The following is a 24,551-nucleotide window of genomic DNA, read 5'->3' as shown; positions in this document are numbered from 1 at the left end:
CTGGTTGCCTAGCAACTTTGGGTCGATAGCTCGACGCTCGACGCAATCCGACCAGCCTGAGACGCGGCGCTCCCGGCGGAGCCTCTCGCAGCCAGGCAACCTCGGGCCCGGGTCCCCGGGGTGCGCACGCGCAGAAGGGGCTCGGCTGGGGGAGGGGCGCCGGAAGGCAGGCGCCGCTAGCGGGCCAGGGCGGGGAGGGGCGCACGCACGAGGGGCGGAGCGGCAGGGCCCCGAGTGGCTGAGGAGCCGGAAACGCGCCTTGGAGGGTGCGGCCCTGAGGAGACGGCAGGCTGGGCCGGGCCGGGCCGGGCCGGGCGGGAAACGTTAGGCCGGCGGCCCCCGTGGCGCGGGGGCCGAGCGGGCGGGGAGGGCCCGAGGCGAGCTCTGCCCGGATGAGGAACAAAGCGGTGGGGCAGGCGCGCGCGCCCCCCGCGCGGCCGGCAGGTGGGCTGCACACGGGCCCGGCCGGGGTGGGGCGAGGGCGGCAGGGCCTGCGGGCCCCACGCCGGCGGGCTGGCGAGTCAGCCGGCCGCCCCTGGGAGGCGGTGTCCGCAGCGCCTGGGCTCTCCGGTGGCGAGGGGACGGGGACTGCATCCTCCCCCGTTTTGGTGACCGCCCTTGTCCTCCCCCCTCCCCAGGTTGGGCAGCCCCCCTCCCGAAGCTTCTGGAGGAAAAGCCCCGGGTGTCCCCCGGCATGCCTCATCTCGCGGCGGGGTGCGCGGCCGCCGGCCCTCGGGAGAAGTTGGGCGGCCCCGGGCGGCCACGGGGCCGTATGGCCGCGTTCGTGCAGCGGTTGTAAGCAAGATGCGGTAGCACGTGACCCTGGAACGCAATCCCTGATGCCGGTTCCCCGCCACCCGTGTGTTTTCTCTGACACTTGGCCCCAAGCAGATGCATCACAGGTGAGTGGCTTGGTGGGCTCCGCGCTGGTGACATCTTTGGAAAACATTTGGCAAGTGAGAGTTCAGAGTGCCTTTCTTTGGTTTTGGTGCCATGGGGGAAGGTTACAGGTGCGATTTGCAAATGGATATATGTCCCAAAAGGATCAAGAAATCCAGAAGCCAGAGTTGGGTTGAATATACTCTCATTCAACCAAATTTACTCCAAATGTGAATAGTTCCAATTAGCCACACATTGACTGTTGGCTCATTGACATTTCCCCTGTGCCTTTGAGTTATTTGAGCTTTTAATATCTTGATTTGAATTCCAGAGTGTATTTTAGCTTATTACCATGCTTCACCTTGAATTTTGCTGGTTACCCTATGGCTCGGATAGTAATGTGGAGAAATTAAGTTCTTAATTTTGCAGGTAGAAATTATTAGTTTTGCAGATTTCCTGCTAATGTTTCAAGTACTTAATGATACCATGCCAGTACAGAAATATGCCAGATATAGTTACATTTGGCTGTTCTTTTGGGGCAATTTCATAGGCTGTATGTTTAGGATGAGGAAGATAAAACAAATTCATTGAAGTTGCTCAGACTGTCCATTGCATTTTGCAAAGTAGCCGCTTTCAGTTAGCCTCTTAAATATTCTAAGAAAAAGTTACAAGATTCTAAGAAAAAATTCATAAGATTAGCAACTGGCAAATGGTTTATTCCTAGGTCAGTTAGAAACACACACATAAAGCGTAGAAGTGTGAAAGAAATGATTTTACCAGGAATGAGTAGGGAAGAAGAGAGAGGTTGGTGTGATTTTGGCCCTTCTTCCAAGATTGCTTCCCAGAAACTCCTATGAGAAAGGTAGGTAGAATAGAATTGCACTTCAGAATGAGAGAGTCTTATGAGGATCATATTGTAAATTCCCTTCTGCTTTCTCTCTGTGAGATACTAGTTACCTTTGGTTTATGGCTGCTGAGGTAATCACATTTTAGTGACTCACGACAAAGCAGAAATCTGCTGAGCCTCTCACATTAAACTCTGGTTTGAACTGGTTTGAGAAGGCCTAGGAGTCAACCTAGAAACACCATTTTGATTTTTATCTGGAGATTAGGTACACAGATTAATATTCAGGAATTTTTAGAATGGGATTTGAAGCTATAGCCTTTTAGGTGTACTTTAAAAAATTATTGTAACCCATTTGTTTAACCCACTGCTCCAGTGGTTGTAGAGTTTTAGTTACATTTGTAGCTATAGAAAGTTACAGGAAAAGTCTGTTTTAAACTTGCAAAATTAAGTTAGCTATTGTTTTTTAGGCTATAAGGATTTTTTTGCATTCTTTTATAGCGTAATTAAATACTGTTATTAATGTGCTGTCCTTCGTCAGGTGTGCCTCATTTGTCATATGCTTCTAGTTGCCTCTAGTGAGGATGAAAATGCATTGCTCCATCCAAATCAAATATTTCAGAGTGCCTACTCTCTACTGTTGGCCTTGTTCATTTTATTAATGTCTGAGAGTTTAGTTTTATGAGATACCTGGCCTGGGGTAGATTAAAGCCTGTGGATGTAGAATAATGCAGGAACAGGTCTACGTGGGACTTTAAACACAACGCACAATATAAATACACAGATCCTAATTATTGGAACTGAGTAAAAGGCAAAATGGTTCTTTTAGTGTAATTGTCTTTCTAATTGTAGTTAAGAGCTTGAGTTTCTTTTTTAAAAATTTTTTTATTGTAAGGGCGCCTGCGTGGCTCAGTTGGTTAAGTGTCTGCCTTCGGCTCAGGTCATGAACTCACGGTCCTGGGATCCAGCCCTGCATCAGGCTCCCTGCTTAGCAGAGAGCCTGCTTCACCCTCTCCCTCTGTGGGACCTCTCCCTCTATGGGGACCCTCCCCTCCCCCCCCGCTTGTGCTCTCTCTCAAATAAATAAACAAAATCTTTAAAAAAATTTTATTGTAGTTGACATAAAATGTTATGTTAATTTCAGGTGTTGACATACAATGTTCTATTAGTTTCAAGTGCACAACATAGTGATTCGATTTAGGTTTCTTAAATTGGCAGACCTGGATTTAAATTCCAACTCTGCCACTTGTTATATAATCTTGGGTTAAATTTCTTAGCCTCTCTGAGTCTGTTTTCTCATCTCTAAAATGGGATCAAGAATAATACCTACCTCACAGCAGTTATAAGGATTAGGTGAAATAGTTACATGTAAATCACTTAGGTCAGTGCCTTACACATACAGTAAGGGAGTAATAAGTGTGAGCTATTATTATTTTCAGGTTTACTGATAGCTGGTACTGCCATTTTTCAGATTACAACCTATTTAGGTTTTCTTTCGCTGCTCAGAAATATGTAGATCCATTTGATTCCTCCTCTCCTTTACTCCTCCCATGTAGATAGACATACACAGAAGAACTTGCATTACTGTTCCCTATACTTATTCTCAATATAGGATTGGAGGTCTTTTTTTTTTTTTTTTTAAGATTTTTATTTATTTATTAGAGAGAGAGATCACGAGCAGGGGGGAGGGTAGAGGAAAAAGCAGACTCCCCACTGAGCAGGGAGCCTGATGCGGGGCTTGATCCCAGGACCCTGAGATCACGACCTGAGCTGAAGTCAGATGCTTAACCGACTGAGCCACCCAGGCACCCTTTTTTTTTTTTTTTTAAGATTTTATTTGCGAGAGCGCACGGGCGCTCACACACAAACTCTAGCACTAGCAGGGGGAGGGGCAGAAGAAGAGGGAGAAGGAGACTCCCCACTGAGCAGGGAGCCAGACTCAGGGCTGCAGGGCTGTATCGCAGGACCCTGAGATCATGACCTGAGCTGAAGGCAGACACTTAAAGGACTGAGCCACCCAGGTGCCCTGGGATTGGAGGTCTTTAGTAACATTTGGATAACATGTTGGCTAGTCTCTTGAAATTATAATGCTTATAATATGGCAGTCTCTAAATTCTGATATAGGAACTAATAGTTATTGATAGCCTCCAATAGCAGGCATCTTGTTCAAACTAGTGTATTGCGATAAGATTGTTAATGATAATGAAAGATAGATTGCATAGAAAAGGTGATTCTCAGATTTTTTGGCCTGACAAAAATGGTCTGTAGATTTGAAAAGAAAAAAAAAAGGTTTGCTGTATCGAGAAACTTTTTGGCAGTGTTTTGCAGCATGATCGGTGCTCTTCTACTTAATTGCTAGGATTTGGGGCATATGACATGTCCTCTTTGACCTGGTTTCCTCATTTACTTTATTTTGAAGAATTGGTGAGACAATGTGAAATAAATTTTTATAAAGTATGTATCAAAGCTTACATAATGAACCTTGCTATATGGCAGATATTATTAAGATTTTTATACAGAGTTTTAATAAAATTTAACCCATGGAGGAAATACGGTGCTTCTTCACACCGTTAATAATCTAATTCAGACCCAGTATCACTGTAAGTCTTAGTAAAAAAATTAGTAAAAATGCTTTTGAGTGAAACTCTACAGAAGTCTGGTTTGAAGTAATAGGCCATTTGAAGAAAATACTGTGAAAGAGAAAACTTGGATGGTTAAAAAACAAACTCTTATTGCCATGTGCTCTAAGGATTGCAGTTTGCTTCAGGCAGTGTGCATAAGGTTTGGAACAAAGTGCACCTGAGTTAAATCCTATTTCTGCTTTGTGACATTGACTGAGTTAATGTCTCTGAATCCCAGTTTCCTTATCAGTAGAAAGAATAGGACACTCTGTCTCAGAGAGCTGTGAGCATAAAAATGAAGTAGTAGTTGATCAGCTCCCATTTCCCTACCCCCATTGTTTCAGGTTCTTCAGTAACTTAAATGGAATCACTAACGTGAGATTTTTCCTAATTGGTTGTGTGTGCTCTTTCTTAGGATGAATGAAATGAACCTGAGCCCAGTGGGGATGGAGCAGCTGACTTCATCCTCTGTGAGCAATGCCTTGCCAGTCTCAGGGAGTCATCTAGGGTTGGCTGCTTCACCCACTCACAATGCCATTCCTGCCCCAGGTCAGTAGTAAGGGATAGCGACTGAATTTCAACACTTAATTGCATGATCAATTCTCAGTGGAGTCTAAAGGGAGAAAGAGTGTAAAGGAGAAGCCAAGCAGGACTGAACTGCAGTTCCACGTGTGTCAGCCTCATGGAAGAAATGTTTTTGTGGACCACTGGAGTACTAGTGGAGAGGAGTAGCAGTTTTTTCTGATTAGTCCTCCTGTGGGCTTGGTGGCCTTTAGAGATGTAGTTGACTTGGCATTTTATCTAGGTTTATCCATTCATCTGGTTCATACCCTTGGTACTCTGTCCCTGGGTTAATAGAAGAGAATGAAAGTTATTCTAACTGTTCCAGAAAATAAGAGCAATTGAGCTTTATTTTTTTTTTATTATATCTGAAACTGGCAACAGCTGCAAATGCACCAAGCTTAGAATTCAAAGAGAAGGCACCAAAGATGGAGCTCCTATATGGGACTCCCATGAGGCTCAGTACTCAGGAATACTATAGAAAAAGCTCATTTTCCCCCATCACTGTACTTGTAAAACCTTTTTATTTGCTTTCTTTTCTTTTTCTTTCGAAATAGAGACAAGCTATTGATTCTTAATGATCTATGACATTGTAATGTATTGGGCTTTCTTTATCAAAATTAGAGTTAATGCTGACATTTGGCTGGTTCATTCAGTGGAGCATGTGACTCTTGATCTCAGGGTTGTAAGTTTGAGCCCCATGTTGGATGTAGAGATTACTTAACAATAAGATTTAAAGTTTAAGATTTAAATCTTTAAGTTGTTTAAATAGTTCTCTGTAGGGAACTACCTGCTTAATTACTAAAATGCAGCAGCTAAATAAATTCATCTAAACTAGGGTCTCCACATTCCTTTCAGTGTCCACAAAAGAAATTAAAAAAAATTTTATTAGTAGTTAACTCATTTGATTATCTCTTAGGCATTCCTTTTAATGAACACTCTTGTTATGGGGGAAAAGCGTATTAAAAAATATTGCCACTGGCAAAAATAATGCAAATCAGCACTGCTCAAGTTAGTATTCATTGTTATACTTAGGCATGTAAGAGTCACTTCTACACCTTGCAGGTATAATCCAAGGTAGATATAATCTAAAGCTTAAATTTTTTAAATCACGAAATATAGCACATACACAAAAACACAGCACATATACATTTAACTTCCAAGTATAAGCATATTTATGAATTTTTAAAAAGTAAAACATTCTCACCATTTAAAATGGGAAATATAAATAAAAAAGTAAAAAAAAATTCATAATATCATTACTCAGAGACCACTCCTGTGAACTTTGGTGTTTTTTCCCACTTTATCTCTATGTGATTTGTTCTCTTAAATTGTATTTAAACTAGGTTTTTAATTGTAATTAAATGTTTTGATACTTAAAAGCAATACAGACAACTGGAAGATCAACTTGACCATTTTAAAACTAACTTGAGAACTACCTTTAAGACATACTTGTGAATATCTGCACAATACTATCTGTCTGGGGATATAAAGGGCTATTAGGTGAGATTTTTTTTTTCCCCATATGCAGAAACCTTCCTAAGAGCTTAGCTAGTGATTATAGTGAGAGTTTTTAAGTACTTACTTTCTTTTAATTGAGGAAAAAAAACCATTTTTTTGTAGGCCTGCCAGTGGCAATTCCAAACCTGGGTCCCTCCCTGAGCTCTTTGCCTTCTGCTTTGTCTCTGATGCTCCCAATGGGTATTGGGGATCGAGGGGTGATGTGCGGGTTGCCCGAAAGAAACTACACCCTACCTCCACCACCTTACCCCCACCTGGAGAGCAGTTACTTCAGAACCATTCTACCTGGTAAGTATTATGGTTATTTGGGACATTAGAAGAAAGAATAGAGCCTCCTCTTAACCTCCCTACTTGAAAACTTGAATAACACTTTTTTCTGTTTGTCAGTTTTGGATCTTAATCTTTAGGTGGGAAAAATATATATATATTTTTGTACCTTTCCTTTTAGAATGTACAGATAACACTATTAATATAGCAGTTTGATTAGGCTTAATTTCTTAATGGCACATAAACAGTTTTTCTCCTTTTTCCTCCAGTATTTCCTTGGTTCAATTTTTATAATTCTGTAGTTGTAATTCTTGTCAACCACATGTCCTGCTAGTGTCATTGTTTACTATAAATTAAAGGTTTTTTTTTTAAGTTTAATGATTTTTTTATTCTAAGTGTGTATTTATTTTACAAAATTTAGCAAATAGGAGAACCACTCATAGTCCCATCATCCATCTTTTTGGTGTACTTCCTTCCTGCCTTTTATCTTGGTGTATAGAATTTTTACTATTTTTCATAATTAAGACTATACTGTCTATATGATTGTGTATCTTCACTTTTTTCTGCTTTGTATTTTTCTGTATTTTTAAGTAGTTATTTTCTGTAACTGCTGCATGGTGTTCATAATTATTCTTTTTAATGCTGTATTACAGTGTACTGAATGAATATTCCATGGTTTATTTATATATCAATCTTTATTGTTGGACAGTTTGGTTTTTCTAGGTTCTTGTTACTGTTACAGGAATGACTTTGTGTATAATATCTGTAAAATGCATTTAGGGAAGATTATCCTAAGTGGAATTTCTTGTGCAAGAGCATATGAATATTTTTGGGGTTCTTAGTGTATATACTTTCCAAAGAAGTTTTAGTAATTTACACTCCCACTGGCAATGCAGCAAGTGCCATTTCAGCACATCCTTATAAGCATGTGTATTCAAATATTTCTTAATAAAGCAGATTCAGTTGTGACTTTGGTTTTGAATACAACCTAATGTGCTGTGACAGTTTAATGATTAAAACTTAGTTATATTTAAATTTTCTTAATTAAATTTTTCATGTGGAAGATCTACATTTAAATCATTTTACCTTTTAACTTTTATAGAACAAATTTCAGCATCTTGGGTCTCAGGAATTCCAACTATGTATATATTAATATCATTTAAATGCTTAATTTCCAGTGACTTCAAAGGAACATAGCTACTCTTTTACAGTTTCTCAGTTTCACAGGGAAAACTGAATTATGGTATATGTGTGTTGCTATTTATAAAGTATATATATCAATTTAACCAAATAAGGAGGTAGAAGATTATTTTATGGTCTACTTATGTTGCTATTTTTATAAAGTATATATATCAGTTAAACCAAAGAAGTAGGTAAGAGATTAATTTAGTTATATTTGTAAGGAATATAGTTTCTAGCCTTTGGAATTCCTTATATTTAACGATGTACTAAAAAGTCTTTGATATCTCATCTTTTCCTTTTCTCAGGCATTTTATCTTATTTAGCTGACAGACCACCTCCTCAGTATATCCACCCTAACTCTCTAAATGTTGATGGTAATACGGCATTATCTATTGCCAATAACGCTTCAGCTCTAGATCCCTATCAGTCCAGTGGAAATGTTGGATTAGAACCAGGCATTGTTTCAATAGACTCTCGCTCTGTGAACACCCATGGTGCCCAAAGTCTTCACCCCAGTGATGGCCATGAGGTGGCCTTGGACACAACAATCACTATGGAGAACGTCTCTAGGGTTGCCAGCCCAATCTCTACAGATGGAATGGCAGAAGAACTTACAATGGACGGTGTTGCAGGCGAGCATTCCCAAATCCCAAATGGCTCCAGAAGTCATGAACCTCTGTCTGTGGATTCTGTGAGCAACAACCTTGCAGCAGACACTGTAGGACATGGTGGTGTGATACCCATTCACGGGAATGGCCTGGAGCTCCCTGTGGTCATGGAGACAGACCACATTGCAAGTCGGGTCAACGGGATGTCTGACAGTGCCCTCAGTGACTCCATTCACCCCGTGGCCATGAGCACCAACTCCGTAAGCGTGGCACTCTCTACCTCACACAACCTCGCCTCCCTAGAATCTGTTTCCCTCCATGAAGTTGGCCTAAGCCTAGAGCCTGTGGCTGTCTCCTCTATCACCCAGGAGGTCGCTCTGGGGACAGGTCATGTAGATGTGTCTTCGGACAGCCTTTCTTTTGTGCCGCCTGCACTGCAAATGGAAGACTCCGATTCAAACAAGGAAAACATGGCGGCCTTGTTCACCGTTTGTGAGTGTGCCCAGCCTTTTTCTGTTGGGAGTATTGCTAGCTAGGGCCACCATCTCTAACAGATATAGTCACGAAGTCCGGCGTTAAGGGAGTACAGACAGAAACTAGGCTGTGGGATTTTTCTTTGTGTGTTGTCCTTCATGCTAATGTGCCTTTTCCTCAAGTAAGCCAGATGACATACGGACATTTTGTTGGTTCTTACAGGGTTCTGAAGTAAGGAAACTGTAGTCGTTTCTTTCTGTGTTTTACACATAAGGTCAGCCCAATGGTATTCGAGATATTTCCCTGGGTTTCAGAGATAGAGTCATTATAGAAGTAAACTTCAGTGAGGTGTTCTGTGTGTCATGCCATGTGCTTTTTCAACATAAGACAGATTTATTAGATCATGTGTATTTTTTTATCCCAGTGGAAAAATGTAGGAAGATACAAATGCAGTTTTTATTTTTGCTCAGAATGCATGTAAATTACTGTAGTTGGGCATGTAAAAGTTCTTTTTATGGGGCAACAATAACAAAAAGCAATATAAAAACTGTTGATTTGTTGGTGTCACTACATGCTTCATTCAAGCAACGTGTTGAGTGCCTACTCTGTGCCAGCCTCTGTGCTAGATGCAGGGTAGAAAATAGTCTGCAGGAGAGGACACATGCCTTTAAAGAGCTTATAGTCTGATGGGAAGCATAGGCATGTAAACAAGCTGTTGCAATATAGTATGATAAGTGGGAAGATGGGATTAAGTGCAAAGTCTAAAAGAGCCTGAGGGGGAGCATCTAACCAGACCATGGAAGGAATATGGGAAGACTTACCAGGGGAGGCAGTGCATATGTTAGCACAGACCTGAAGGACAAAAAAGATGTTGTCAGCTGAGTATCAGGAAGAACAGGGTCCCAGACAGGAGTTGGCACCTGTAAGTGCCTAGAACTAAAAGAATTTTGTGTGGTTCAGAATTGCTGAAGTATAATATGGGGGTGATGAGAAAGAAGTAGGAGCCAGAACACAGAGGGTCTTCTAAGACCAGTCAAGGGTCTTAAGGAGTGAGGTTTGGGATGGGGCTCTTTGCAGTGTGAGGCAAGTAGATGCCATAATTTAAGTGGAAGGTGATTTTCTAACCTAGAGTAGAGGTAATGATGATGAGGAAAGTGGGGAATATTTACAGAGAACTTAGTAGAGCTTGCCAGTGGGTTGAAGTTGGGGAAGGGAAGGGTTAAGGAGATATCCTTGGTTTCTGGCATGGGAAACTAGGTGGATAGTGGTACCACTTTCGGATAATGAATGGTGGAGGAGGACTGCCGTTTGTTTGTTTTTGAGGAGTGATGGTGAGTCTGGTTTCAGACATGTTGATTTCAGTGTCTATAAAATACCCAGGAGGAAAAAAAAAAAATACCCAGGAGAGATGTTTAATGAGAATTTTAATCTGGAGCACAGAGATCTGTCTGCAAATATTCAGGGATCCTGAGCATTAAAACATTAATCATAGCCATGGAAGTGGGGTGAAATTATCTCCTAGTGAGAGTGGAATGTAAGAGGCTAGGGATGCTAAGACACAGTAGTAGCGGAAGAGCTTCCAAAGTAGACTGAACAGGAGGGTCAGAAAAGTAGGACAGAGCTTCTGGTGCCTCAGAAGCCAAGCAGTGAGGAGAACTTTTATGTTAATCTTTTGAAATCTGAAAGTTAAAATTTTAAAATATTTTAATTTAGGAATGTGATTAATGTAGCCTCATTAACTTAGCAGAAGAGGTGGCCTAAAGTCTGTTGATCCTATTTTAAGTGGGCATGTGGAACCTCTTGCTCCTATGTGTGTTTTTTAAAAAATGAGATATGTTGGGGTGCCTCAGTGGCTCAGTTGGTTAAACGTCTGCCTTCAGCTCAGGTCATGATCTCAGGGTCCTGGGATCGAGTCCTGCATTGGGCTCCCTGCTCAGCGGGGAGTCTGCTTCTCCCTCTCTCTGCTCATGCTCTTTCTCTCTGTTTCTCTCAAATAAATAAAATCTTAAAAAAAAATTTAAAAAATGAAACATAATTCACATATACATTTTAAAGTGCACAATTTAGGAGTTTTTAGTATATTGACAAGGTTGTTGCAAGCAGCACCACTATCTAACTCCAAAATGTTTTTATCACCCCATAAAGATACCCCACTAGCAGTCTCTCATCATTCCCGCCCTTCTAACCCCCTCCCTCCCCACAACCATCCTCAGGTAACCCTAATCTACTTTCTATAGATTCACCTATTCTGGACACTTCATATAATGGAAGCATACCACATGTGGCTTTCTGTGTCTTCTTTACCTTAGCATAATGTTGTCCTGGCTCATTCATGTTGTAGCAGGTGTTAGTACTTCATTCCTCTTTAGGATTGAATAGTACCCTGTGTATGGCTGTACCACATTTTGTTTATCCACCTTTCATTCATGAACATTTGGTTGTTTCTCCTGTTGGCTATTAGGAATAATGCCGCTATGAACATTCATGTACAAGTTTTTGTGTGAACATGTTTTTAAGTCTCTTGGATATATATTTCGGAGTGGAATTGCTCCTGTGTTTAACTTCTTGAGGAACTGCTTTTCTGAAGTGGTTGCATCATTTTGAATTCCCAGCATCAGTGTGTGAGTGTTCCAGTTTCTCCACATCTTCCGAACACTTTCTATTATAGCCGTCTTACCGGCTATGGAGTGGGTGTGAAGTAGCATCTCATGGTGGTTTAGATTTGCATTTCCCAGGTGACAAGGATGTTGAACCTCTACATGTTCTCATTGGCCATTTGTGTATTTTCGGAGAAACCTCTAAGCATTTTTGGCAGTATGGAATCTGAATCTCCTTTGGAGATTTAGCATGGTTTGTTATTAAGAGCATTGGAGAATTGGGCGCCTGGGTGGCTCAGTTGGTTAAGCAACTGCCTTCGGCTCAGGTCATGATTCTGGAGTCCCGGGATCGAGTCCCACATCGAGTTCCCTGCTCAGCGGGGAGTCTTCTTCTCCCTCTGACCCTCCCCCTCTCATGCTCTCTGTCTCCTATTCTCTCTCTCAGATAAATAAATAAAATTAAAAAAAAAAAGCATTGGAGAATGAGTTCTCACCAAGTGTAGGGGATCTCTAATCTGATCTTCAAAGAATTTTTAGTCAAGTAGTAGTTGAAGTAAGATATTTCTGCTTTGCCTAAATACGAAAACTTAACTGCTATTTTATGTCATTTAAGGAGAAATGTTTAATGATTGCTTAGGGAAAAAAACCACTTAGATGGCTGTGGTTCTGCAGTTGATGTACTCCCAACTATTTTGAGGACGAATTTGGAAGGTTTGAGCATAATCATTGACTGATAGTCATGTGTACTATTCCTTAACAGAAATAGAGCACAAGATTTATGAGAACGACACTCATGAGCTTGTAAAAGTGAAGTTACAGTAACCACAGAGAGCAGTATATAAAGGCAGCACCCTTTCTGACAATGCAGAAAGAACATATGAACAGTAAGAAATTAAGAATTTTAAGCAAACGTGTCTGCAAGCACATGATTCTACCTATTGTCCCTAAGAGCACTTTTTTGCCAAATTTTTTTTGTCTTAAGAATCTCATCAAAACCTGGGTGACCGGTTTGTTTATAGTGAAGCAAAAGCGAACAGTAGTGCAGCTGTCTCTGCCTCTGTTGAACTATATTGTCATCTCTGTTTTGGCTTTGCGTGATGGCATTTCAACTCCCGTTTCCTCATACAGTTTGGTAGAATTGGAATCTTGGGACTTTAGATATAATATCTAAAGGTATTATGTATTTACTTTAGGAAACAATGTACTTTATTCTTGAATTAATTTAGTGTTGCTTTTTGGTCAGTGTCTATGGACTGAATAGTAAAATTGTCCTGTGAGATAAAAAAAAAAAAAAAATCAGATCTTACTGGAGAGAGATGTCAGAGTGGGATATGTATCTTAGTGTAAGAAAGTGATTCTTTGGGGCGCCTGGGTGGCTCAGATGGTTAAGCGTCTGCTTTCGGCTTAGGTCATGATCCCAGGGTCTTGGGATCTATCCCCACATCGGACTCCTGGCTCAGCGGGGAGCCTGCTTCTCCCTCTCCTTCTGCCTCTCCCCCTGCTCATGCTTTCTCTCTCTCTGTGTGTCTCTGTGTCTCAAATGAATAAATAAAATCTATAAAAAAAAAAAAGTGATTCTTTGATCAGAGTATTTTTTTAAAGATTTTATTTATTTATTTGAGAGAGAATAAGCAGGGGGAGGAGCAGAGGGAGAGGGAGGGGCAGACTCCCGGCTGAGCACGGAGCCCCATGTGGGGCAGGATCATGACCTGAGCTTAATGCAGACGCTTAACCAACTGAGCCACCCAGGCGTCTTTTTTACTAGAATTTTGCTTCTTACTGGTTATACTTTAGTAATTAGCATTTAAATAAGAAAGCAGGTGGTACTTCAGGCTGCTTGAACTAACCCCATTTGTTTCTCTCAAATTTCCTATCCATAGGGTGCACTCTCTGTGACCGAGCCTATCCCTCAGACTGCCCCGATCACGGACCAGTGACTTTTGTTCCTGACACTCCAATAGAGAGCAGAGCGAGGCTTTCTCTCCCAAAGCAGCTTGTTCTCCGCCAGTCAGTTGTGGGAGCAGAAGTTGGTAAGAACCTTGGAACCATAAAAGCCTGTCAGTTCTCTTCCTTTGTAGGATAGAGTTGTAAAAGTGGATATGTATAATATAGTCATTATTTGGTTGATTCAGAAGTCAATTTACAGCTTAAGATTTATCCTTCTAGGAACATTTGTCCAGTGATAGCAATAAATCAAGTTGAAACTTTCTTGAGAAAGTTCCCCTTTCTTAGAATCAGAATTGTATAAAGGAAAGAATCGTGGCCTGAGTCTGAAGACTTTTATTCTTGGCTGTATCATTCTCTAACGATGATGACAAAGCATTTCTTGAAACTTAAATTTCTTTTATAAAACATGGAAAATTCATCACTGATAAACTTTTGTCACAAAAGATAGTTACATCGAATGTTCATAAATTGTTTAATACTCCTTAGGAAAAAGGAATAAGAAATAAAGACTGCCAGAGTTTGGTTACCCATATTTGGATTTAAAATGGTTTCTGAATTACTGTGCCATTTCTTTGAAAATATCAATCTAGGTTCATTATTTTTTCAGCTGTAGTTTGGGTATGAGTCAGTTGAAAACGTTAAAACAGCTTCGATAATATGGAGCAGTGCTTTAAGCACAGATGGTTTTTTAAGTTTGATTTATCTTGTAGTAATTGCTTTATATTTTTATAATTGGGTAATGTTCTCTAGTCTTTTTTATGTATTCCAAAATAACACTTGGAGGGACTTGGTTTGGTTCCTTATGTATAAGACCAGGTTTAGGGATTTCTGATGCTGCTTATTCTGCATGTTTCTTCTGAGCCCCATTTAATCTCATTACATTTTTCATATTTATAGGATAGAACACAAAATACTTAGCTACCTCACAGGAGTGCTGGAATATCCGTAGTTCTTAGGTTCACTGAAGCTAAGCCACTCTCTCTTGTGTATCCTGTTAGATGCTTAAACCATTGATTGGGCAGTTAATATCTTTTCACTGACAGGTGTGTGGACTGGAGAAACCATTCCTGTGCGGACTTGCTTTGGGCCTCTCATTGGCCAACAGAGCCATTCCATGGAAGTAGCAGAATGGACAGACAAGGCAGTCAACCATATATGGAAGGTCAGTGTTCATGAAGCTTTTCTGTGGCTTCCGAATGTTTTTACTATAGTGAGGTAGTTAAAAGTGATGTAAAACAAAATTGGCCAAGACTCGTATGGTGCCATTCACCTGTCATTTATTTAATATTTCATCCTTTCTGTTCTTTGTAGCCAAATTATAATATTTAGCAAAACACCAGCTATGGAATTTAGAAAATAAACTGTTTTTAGTCTTCCTTTTGTTAGATAATCCAGTGATTCTTCATTTAAATTACTTGAGGCAGCTGAGGACATACATGGACTTTGTTTATATGATGAAAGTCTTATTTTGTAATCAACCAAAACATTCTTCAAATAGTTAGCTTGGGAAACAGTTCTGGGATTGGAAGCTAAGATCATTTCTCTAGTTTTCTTTTTTCTTTTTTTTCTTTTTTTAAGATTTTATTTATTTTTGAGAGAGAAAGAGCAAGTAAGCATAAGCAGGGGGCGAGGCAGAAGGAGAGGGAGAAGCAGACTCCCCGCTGAGCAGGGAGCCGGATGCGGGGCTCAGTCCCAGGACCCTGGGATCATGACCTTAGCCAAAAGCAGACGCTTGACTGACTGAGCCACCCAGGCACCCCGGATCATTTCTCTCGTTTTCTAATGGAAATCCTGGAAATGCAAGGTTTTGTCATAAACAGCTATTCCTTTAACATGTTTATATAGATTCACTGTAGTCAATAGATTGGGAATGATGCCTGCAAAATTGAAGTGAGAGGAAAGTGGGTCTTGTGAACATTGGAAAGGTAAGGTGCTGCCAGCATTGAGGACATGCATTTTGGTATCCAAAAAGAATACAGAAGAACGCTAGGTCCATTGGAAAAAGACTGAGAAGAGATGGTTCTGTGACCTTAATGTCTGTGTAGTCACTCCTTGTCACCATGTGGTAGGTTTTTGTTTGTTTTTTCCAGTCAAGCCAAAATGTGAATAATGAAGAGCAAGGTCATTCTATACCTTGAGCACTAACTGTCTGTCTCCAGTAGTCTTTATTACATTGCTGGAAATGGGCCTGGGCGAAATGACAAAAGTGTGAGAAGGCAACTGTGGAGTTCCACGCTGACTAGGGAAGCAGAGGCCTACTGCAGAGTAAAGGAGACTGTTGGTTAGCCTAAATTCAGTAGCACTTTGTATTGCCTGTCTGTTCATTTGACATGTATGTTTGCCTTCTGTTGACAGATATACCACAATGGTGTCCTAGAATTCTGCATCATTACAACTGATGAAAATGAATGTAATTGGATGATGTTTGTGCGCAAAGCCAGGTAAGAGTAGTCTTGGGTGAAGACATAGTTAAGATTTGGATGTTTTTCAATAGGAAGCTTTGCATAAAATAGGGAAGAGCTAAAAATTCCGGATTATACTGATGTCTAAACATATGTTGAGGCCTAAGGCTTTTTACCTTCTTCACTCTAGTAGTTGTTGACTAATTAGGTGATTATAAATCAAAAGAGAAGAAGCTATATCCTTTTTTTAAATAAATAACTTTATTCAACCTACCAGCACAATAAGGAATGGTACAGTTATTGAATTTGCAAGTGGGTACCTGCTCTTTATATCCGCTGTTAGTCAACCCTCAGGCTGTTGTTGTAGTTAATTCTTATTCAGCTGTCTATCTCTGTGTCTTTGTCCTATTGCTTTTTTAAAACTTAATTTTATTTAATTTTCTTACTTCCTGTGATAAACTCTCTAGTGTTTCTGACTATAAAGGGCAATCAGCTGATGTACAGAAGTAAGAATTCTCTTTCTATGTCCCTCCTAATAGGATAGGGAATTAGAAAAATGACCCAAAGAAAATAGTTCTAAGTTTTCATGTAGAATTTTGCTTAGGGATAGGATATGTTTAGTATATATTTCAAAATTAATATGCTTGATCTATTAAATGTGATAACTTAGGAACCGGGAAGAGCAGAATTTGGTGGCTTATCCCCATGATGGAAAAATCTATTTCTGCACCTCACAAGATATCCCTCCTGAAAATGAACTGCTTTTTTATTATAGCCGGGATTATGCTCAGCAGATTGGTAAGTTACTATAAGACTTGTTTCTCCTGAATCTAGCATAGTAAAAACACCAAGGACCAGAAGTAGTTTTGGTAATGATTTATATGTTAGCTGAAGCAAATCACATACATTTGTATATATAAAAGCAGGGTATTAACGCCTATGTTAGAAGTGTTAGAATCTGTGAGGTTCTTCACAAGCTGAATGTTATCGATCAAGCAGTATTCTTATGAAAGGAACTTCTGCGTTAAGATTTTGATTTGGGGTATTTGAAGTTCCTGAGGCTGCTTTTTTGAGCCAGTATCATTGTAATTTAAGTTCATAAAAAAAAGGAAAGATCCTTTAATTGATTTAAACTTCATAGTCTTTTTCTTTGCACTGTGTCATGATGACAAGCGATGTTTAAGAGTTTATACTACACTTTTTTAACAAAAGTTTTTTGGTTAGGAAAGATGTATTAAAATCCAGTATTTACAAATGCTTCCTTTGTGCCTGGCACACTATGTGAGATGCTGGGAATAGAGTATTAAACAAGACATTTTAGTTTTACAGGGAGTGGGCAAGATGGAAATTTTGGTAGAATGGAGAATTGTAAGCAACATTAATATCAAGAATGAATTTTTAAAATTTAAGTACGAGGAGACATTGAGTAATTTTTTTTTTGAAGGTGTTCCCGAACACCCAGATGTGCACCTCTGTAACTGTGGCAAGGAGTGCAATTCCTATACAGAGTTCAAAGCTCACCTTACCAGCCACATCCATAACCATCTTCATAGCCAGGGCCACAGCAGCAGCCATGGGCCAAGCCACAGCAAAGAAAGGAAGTGGAAGTGCTCAATGTGCCCCCAGGCTTTTATCTCTCCTTCCAAACTTCATGTCCACTTTATGGGTCACATGGGTATGAAGCCCCACAAGTGTGATTTCTGTAGCAAGGCTTTTAGTGATCCCAGCAACCTACGGACCCACCTCAAGATACATACAGGTAAGTTGTATTGGACCATCAAAATGGAATTTCACAACAATTAGAAACTGCAGTAGTCAATTGCAGCTGGCTGGTCTTGTAGGTGGAGTTAAGATGTGAAAGTCTGGCTGACAGCAGGACTTCATTGGGTGATAAATCTTGGTGGGATAATTGCGCTTCCTCAGAGAGTGTTAGCTCCTGTTATTACAATGTTTCACATTCCAAATGCCCCAACCATAGTTTGAAGGTGACTGGGAAAATGGACTTCATCTGGAAGTTGATGCCTGTGTTAGGACTGAAAGCAAAGGGAATTCTATAGAAACACTCTGAGCCTCTCATTCCTAGTCACTGGCCAGAGCCAGTTTTCTTCCTATGAATATTGCCCAGTTAGTCCTGTCAAATTTTGGTTTTTTGAGTTTCCATTTACTAAACTCCGTACAAGCCAACCCCTTTCTTTTAGCACGTATTTTTAATTTTTTAAAAGATTTTATTTATTTGACAGAGACACAGCGAGAGAGGGAACACAAGCAGGGGGAGTGGGAGAGGGAGAAGCAGGCTTCCGGTGGAGCAGGGAGCCTGATGCGGGGCTCGATCCCAGGACCCTGGGATCATGACCTGAGCCGAAGCCAGACGCTAACAACTGAGCCACCCAGGCGCCCCTAGCACATATTTTTTAAATACATACTACATGGGGCGCCTGGGTGGCTCAGTCGGTTAGGCCACTGCCTTTGGCTTGGCCAAAGACATAACCTGAGCCGAAGGCAGACGCTTAACCGACTGAGCCACCCAGGCGCCCTAAATAAATAAAATCTTAAAAAAAAAAAAAAAAAAAAAGGCTGAGTGGTCACGATGGAGACTATATGGCCCACAAAACTCCAGATACAGACTAGACTTTACAGAAGGTTGGCCAATCCCTGACTTAGAGTAATCTTATTTCTGCATTCTTAGAACGATTCTATTTCACCCCTGGTTTATGAGGTCATATGTTTAAAAAAGAAAACTATAAATTTAGGTTGTAAAAGTATGTTTGTCTATATACAGATGCATATACATATTCATGAGGTGTTTTTTTTTTTTTTTTAAGATTTTATTTATTTATTTGACAGGGACACAGGGAGAGAGGGAACACAAGCAGGGGGAGTGGGAGAGGGAGAAGCAGGCTTCCCGAGGAGCAGGGAGCCCGATGCAGGGCTTGATCCCAGGACTCTGGGATCATGACCTGAGCTGAAGGCAGATGCTTAATGACTGAGCCACCCAGGCTCCCCAATTCATGAGGTCTTTTAAACATAATGGGGTTAGGTTGGTTGCTAGGATTATAAGTAATGTCTTTTCAGATTTCATATCATGTGTCAGCTACAAACAGTAAAAAAATATGTATAGACATTTAGGTAAGTGGTCCTGGAAGGAGGTCAGATTTATTAGCTTCACTGGCCTTTGTTGCAGATTATAAATTCATTTTCTCTGACTGGTTCTAGGTAAATAGCCCTAGAAGCTGATGTTCCAGTTATCAGTTCTGTTTCATTCCTGCCTCTGCCACATACCCATACCTGTGTCTATTCATCTCGAGAATGCTAGTGATTATTTTATTCACAGTGTGGCAATTTGGGTTAATGTACAGGTCAGAAGAACTACAGATGTACTTTGTGTGACAAGTCTTTCACCCAGAAGGCTCACCTAGAGTCGCACATGGTTATCCACACGGGCGAGAAGAATCTCAAGTGTGATTACTGTGACAAGTTGTTTATGCGGAGGCAGGACCTCAAGCAGCACGTGCTCATCCACACACAGTAAGTTACCCCACACCCCACATGCTCTTTAGGTGGTGAACTTGAGTGCTTTCAAGTGCTGACTCATTGTCTTCTACTTTGGTAGCTGCTTCCTGTGTTCACCTCACCAAGCAAAGGTTGGAAATCTAAGTTTTGGTTTTATCCTGGAAGATTTCACTTAGTTTGTTTCATTTTTCTTTTTAAGATTATATTTATTCATTTAAGATACAGAGATAGAGAGCATGAGCAGGGGGAGAGGCAGAGGGAGAGGGAGAAGCAGGCTCCCCGCTGAGCCAGGAGCCCAATATGGGGCTCGATCCCAGGACCCTGGGATCATGACCTGAGCTGAAGGCAGATGCTTAACCACCTGAGCCATCCAGGTGCCCCTGCTTCATCTTTCTTATTTTTCACTTCTCTCTGTATTTACTTTTTTTCAACCCATAATCTCATTTAATTTAACAAATATTTTTTAAGTACCTCCTTGATGCCCACCATTATGCCAAGTGGTGAAAATACAGAGGTGAAAGACATAGACCTTATCTTTAAAGAGCTCAGAGTCCAATAAGAGAGGCAGAACAGTAAAGCACTATCATACCACATTGCGGTTAGAGTAAACATTGGATCCTGAGAGGCTGTGGAAAGGAGTCACAGACCCGGCCAGGGTGTCCTGGAAGAGCTTCCTGGTAGTCTGAGCTAAGTATTAAAGAAGATGAATTAGAATTATTCAGGGAGGCGAAGAAGGGTAAAGGGGTGGGAATAGTATTCTAGACATATTTAGAAACACAGATACAAGGACTGTGGAACACAAGTGGTTCTTTACAGTTAGAGCATAGTGTGCATGTGAGAATGATGGCGAGAGAGGCGGCAATGAAGTCATGAACCTTTTATCCAACTAGGAAAATTAAATTTCTTTCTGGAAATAATGGGAAGCCACTGAAGGATTTTACGTCCCCATGTAGCAGGCACTATGCTGGGTGTGTGTTTTAATTACAGAAAAAAAAAACACGTAACGTAAAAGTTACCGTCTTAACCGTTTTTAAATTTTATTTTATTTTTTTTAGAGTGGGGAGGTAGACAGGGAAGGGGCAAAGAGAGACTCTCAAGCAGGCCCCCTGCCCAGTGCAGAGCCCAACACAGGGCTCGATCTCACAACCCTAAAATCATGACCTGAGATGAAATCAAGAGTCGGATGCTTAAACTGACGGAGCCACCCAGGAGCCTCACCATCTTAACCATTTTTTAAGTATACTGTTCAGTAATGTTAAGTGTATTCACACTCTTGTATAAATGTTGAAGGACTTTAAGGAAAAGGATGTCATGGTGAGATGTCCATTTTGTAAAGATTACTCTGGCAGTAGGACAGGATGATTGAAGGAGAAGATCGAATATTGCTCGACCCATTAAGAATTTATTGCATGAATCCAAGTGTAATTAAATGTCTGGGTTGTGTTAGTTAACAGTAGTGGTAAAGAGAAAAGAATAGATTCTCTGGGGGCGCCTGGGTGGCTCAGCCATTAAGCATCTGCCTTCAGCTCAGGTCATGATCCCAGGGCCCCGCATTGGGCTCCCTGCTCCACGGGAAGCCTGCTTCTCCCTCTCCCACTCTCCCTCTCCCACTCTCCCTTCTTGTGCTCTCTGTCTCACTATCTCTGTCAGATAAATAAATAAAATCTTAAAAAAAAAAAAAGAATAGATTTTGTGGCCCTGAGCTTTTAGTAAATGTTACAAGAGGGAGAAAACATTAGTTTATGTTATGGAGGTACCGTTTAGGAAGTCATGTTCAATGGAAACTTGATATTCTTTTTTTTTTAAGATTTTTAAAAATATTTATTTGAGACAGAGGGGGCACAAGTAGGGGAAGTGGCAGAGGGAGAGGGAGAAGCAGGTTCCCCATTGAGCAGAGATCCTGATGTGGGGCTCGATCCCAGGACCCTGAGATCACGACTTGAGCCAAAAGATGTGTAACTGACTGAGCCACCCAGGTGCCCCGAGACTTGATATTCTTATTGTAAGGTTTAGTTAGGTACTTTGCTTTTGTATTAGCTCTTTTGTCTGATTCCTAATCAAGTGCAACCTGAGGGGTATCTGGGTGGCTTAGTTGGTTGAGGGTCAGACTCTGGGTTTCGACTCAGATGATGATCTCATGGGTCGTGGGATCGAGCCTCATGTGCAGCTCCGCTCTCAGTGGGGAGTCTGCTTCTCTGCTTCTCACTCTCCCTCAGCCCCTCCCCCTGCTCACATATGCCCTCCCCCCATGTCAAATAAGTAAGTAAATAAATCTTTTTGAAAATGCAACCTGAAACACTAAAACATCCAAGAAGTTTGGATCTACATTTATAATTCTCAGAATGACTTTTTAAAAAACAAAGTCTTCATGAAGTAGTTTCATTATTAGTGTGAAATTTTAGAAATTAGACATGCGAATTACCAAATACTATATAGAATTATACATCATTAGAGCTGAAAGAGATTTCTCAGATCATTTAGTCCAGCTGCTTATGCTAGTCAGCTTGAGCTGCCATAACAAAATACCTTCTAGAGACTGGAAATCCAAAGTCAGGGTGCTAGAATGGTTGGGTTCTCCTGAGAACCTTCTTCCTGGCTTGTAGATAGCTACCTTCCTGCTGTGTCCCCACATGGGGTGGGGGAGAGCAGATGAGCTCTGGTCTGTCTGCCTTTTCTTCTGACACTTATCCCATTGTGGGGGGTCCAGTCTTCATGACCTCATCTAAATCTAATTACCTCCCATAGGTTCCATCTCCAAATACCATAACCTTGTGGTTTAGGTCTACAACATATGAATTTATTGGAGGATAGGGCACACAAGCATTCAACCTATAGCACTGCTCATAATAATCACTAGGAAAATGTGAAAAACAGTTGGTGCCAGGGTCCTACCTCCAGGGATTCTAATTTAGCTGGTAAGGGGTAGAGCCCTGGCCTTGGTAATTTTTAAAGGCTCGCCAAGTGACTCTGATGTCCAGCCAGTGTTGAAAGCTACTGAGTTCATCCAAATGAAAGGCTTGTTTCCACAGTGTCTCTGGCAAGTGATACTATGGTTTGTTCTAGAATACCACACAACTGATTTATTTAGTTTTCAGGAAAAGTTTTGCTTGAATCAGCTTATGTCAGCCTCTCTCCATTCACTCTATACACCTGCCTCTGGAATGATACATGTAGGTTTAATATATCTTTAAACTCCTTTGTACTTACGATTGCTGTCATGTTCCCTTTAAGCCTTCTTTTCATCAGGCTTAATGTCCCTAATTTCTGCAGCTTTCCCTCTTATCACCTGGTTTCAGATTTGTTACCCAGAAGTGAAGACAGTGTTCCGGATATGAACTGTTCTGTGCTTATTTATTTATTTTTTTTTAAAGATTTTATTTATTTATTTGTCAGAGAGAGAGACAGTGAGAGAGGGAACACAAGCAGGGGAAGTGGAGAGGGAGAAGCAGGCTTCCCGCCGATGCGGGGCTCGATCCCAGGACCCTGGGATCATGACCTGAGCCGAAGGCAGACGCTTAACCGACTGAGCCACCCAGGCGCCCCATGTTCTGTGCTGATTATTATTACTAAATGGAGTTATTTTCTTCCTTGACCTTGACTTTCTCTGCATTTGCTTTTTCTGTAGCCATTTCACAGCATAATGCAATATAAATTATTTTGAGGTTAGTGGTATAACTATTTGTCTCCACTGGGTTTGAGACTTGGCTTAATCAGGTATTCACCAATGAAAACAATTTTCTTAAGTGAGGATCTGGACTCTTTGTCACAATGATGAAACATAATAACCCTCTTTGCCAAACTTCCATGGGATAAAAAGTTTTTAGACCATCCAAGCTTTAACCTAATTTGTAAGTCATTCGTAATTAAGCACTACTCAAAATGTTTTTTTTTTAAAGATTTATTTATTTATTTTAGAGAAGCAGAGAGAGAGTGTGTGTGTGCACAGGCATGGTGGGGAGGGACAGAGGGGTAGAGGAGAGAGAGAAGAGAGAGAATCTCAAGCAGACTCCCCGCTGAACATGGAGCCTCATGCAGGGCTTGATCCCATGACCATGAGATCATGACCTGAGCCAAAATCAAGAGTCGGATGCTTAACCAACTGAGCCACCCAGGTGCCCTCACTCAAAATATTTTTGAATGAGACACTAAATTTCCTGTGGAGATCATTGGTAAAATTTTTAGATGTTTGTATTTTTTACCTTTAGACATTTCAAAATGGATATAGTAGTATTGGAATTCATTTTGTTTATTTGCTTAGAAAAAAACCTAGCTACAGTCCTAAAGCCAAATGCAGGAGGAGTTTCTGTCCCATAGTTTGAGGAGAGTGTGAGGCATGTGGCAGAGACTGACTTTGCACCCTCCTCAAAAAGAGCAACTTGAGAGCAGGAGCAGGGACGCTTACCACCTAGGTTATCTCCTTAGTCCCATGGCTTTTTAGATACCATTTTTATGATTTATATCTCCAGCCTTATATATCTAACTATTCACTCAACATCTCTCAGTTCTGGATGTCCACTAAGGTAACTCAAACCTGGTATATCCAAAACTCAGCTCCTTTTTTTTTTTTTAAAGATTTTATTTATTTGACAGCGAGAGAGGGAACACAAGCAGGGACAGAGGGAGAGGGAGAAGCAGGCTTCCTGCGGAGAAGGGAGCCCGATGGTGGGGCTCGATCCCAGGACCCTGGGACCATGACCTGAGCCGAAGGCAGACACTTAACCCAGGCACCCCCAAAACTCAGCTCTTACTATTACCCCCCACAAACTTGATTTTCCCCCAGTGTTCACCAGCTCAGTCTTCCATTCTTCATTCAGCTTTATCTAGTCCAGACCGCCAGCATCTTTCGTTTGGAACATCTCAGTAGTCTTCCAGCCAGCCTCTCTGCTCCTATTCTACCCAGACATGCATATACAGGCACTGTATTCTGTCGTAGTAACTGGAGTGATCCATTTAAGACATAAGTCAGACTGTGTTTGTCTCTGCTCATAATTCCCCCATGGCTTCCCATCATACTTGGGTGAGAAGGTTTTTACCATAGTGTGGAAGTCCCTTCATGATATGGTAGTGGTATGTGGCTCCTTCTCCCACTTCGTCTTTATTATTTTTCCCCTCATGTTCTGCTTTAGCCACATTGCTGG

The 24,551-nt window shown here is 41.0% G+C and overlaps 1 protein-coding gene across 11 annotated transcripts in view; it reads left to right on the top strand.

Annotated features, from left to right (window-relative positions):
- Window positions 1-291: 291 nt before the first annotated feature.
- The window catches only part of PRDM4 (PR/SET domain 4), a 54,662-nt gene continuing 30,402 nt past the window's right edge, over window positions 292-24,551 (top strand). For 10 of the 11 annotated variants that reach the window (XR_014145912.1, XR_014145913.1, XR_014145910.1 and 7 more), the window contains exons 1-11: window positions 292-444; window positions 639-902; window positions 4,760-4,893; window positions 6,529-6,714; window positions 8,181-8,975; window positions 13,435-13,584; window positions 14,545-14,663; window positions 15,857-15,942; window positions 16,574-16,701; window positions 17,348-17,662; window positions 19,260-19,428. Coding sequence is in view for 2 of the 11 variants with exons in the window: in XM_081822360.1 (XP_081678486.1) it covers window positions 892-902; window positions 4,760-4,893; window positions 6,529-6,714; window positions 8,181-8,975; window positions 13,435-13,584; window positions 14,545-14,663; window positions 15,857-15,942; window positions 16,574-16,701; window positions 17,348-17,662; window positions 19,260-19,428 (2,093 nt within the window). In the remaining 9 variants the exon portion in view is untranslated. The remainder of the gene's footprint in view (window positions 445-638; window positions 903-4,759; window positions 4,894-6,528; window positions 6,715-8,180; window positions 8,976-13,434; window positions 13,585-14,544; window positions 14,664-15,856; window positions 15,943-16,573; window positions 16,702-17,347; window positions 17,663-19,259; window positions 19,429-24,551) is intronic. The other variant, XM_081822361.1, reaches the window with a different exon arrangement.

The sequence above is a fragment of the Leptonychotes weddellii genome, chromosome 5, assembly GCF_054177405.1.
Source record: "Leptonychotes weddellii isolate Sample4059 chromosome 5, ASM5417740v2, whole genome shotgun sequence".
Classification (NCBI taxonomy): domain Eukaryota; kingdom Metazoa; phylum Chordata; class Mammalia; order Carnivora; family Phocidae; genus Leptonychotes; species Leptonychotes weddellii.
This window is presented reverse-complemented; position numbering and strand designations above follow the sequence as displayed.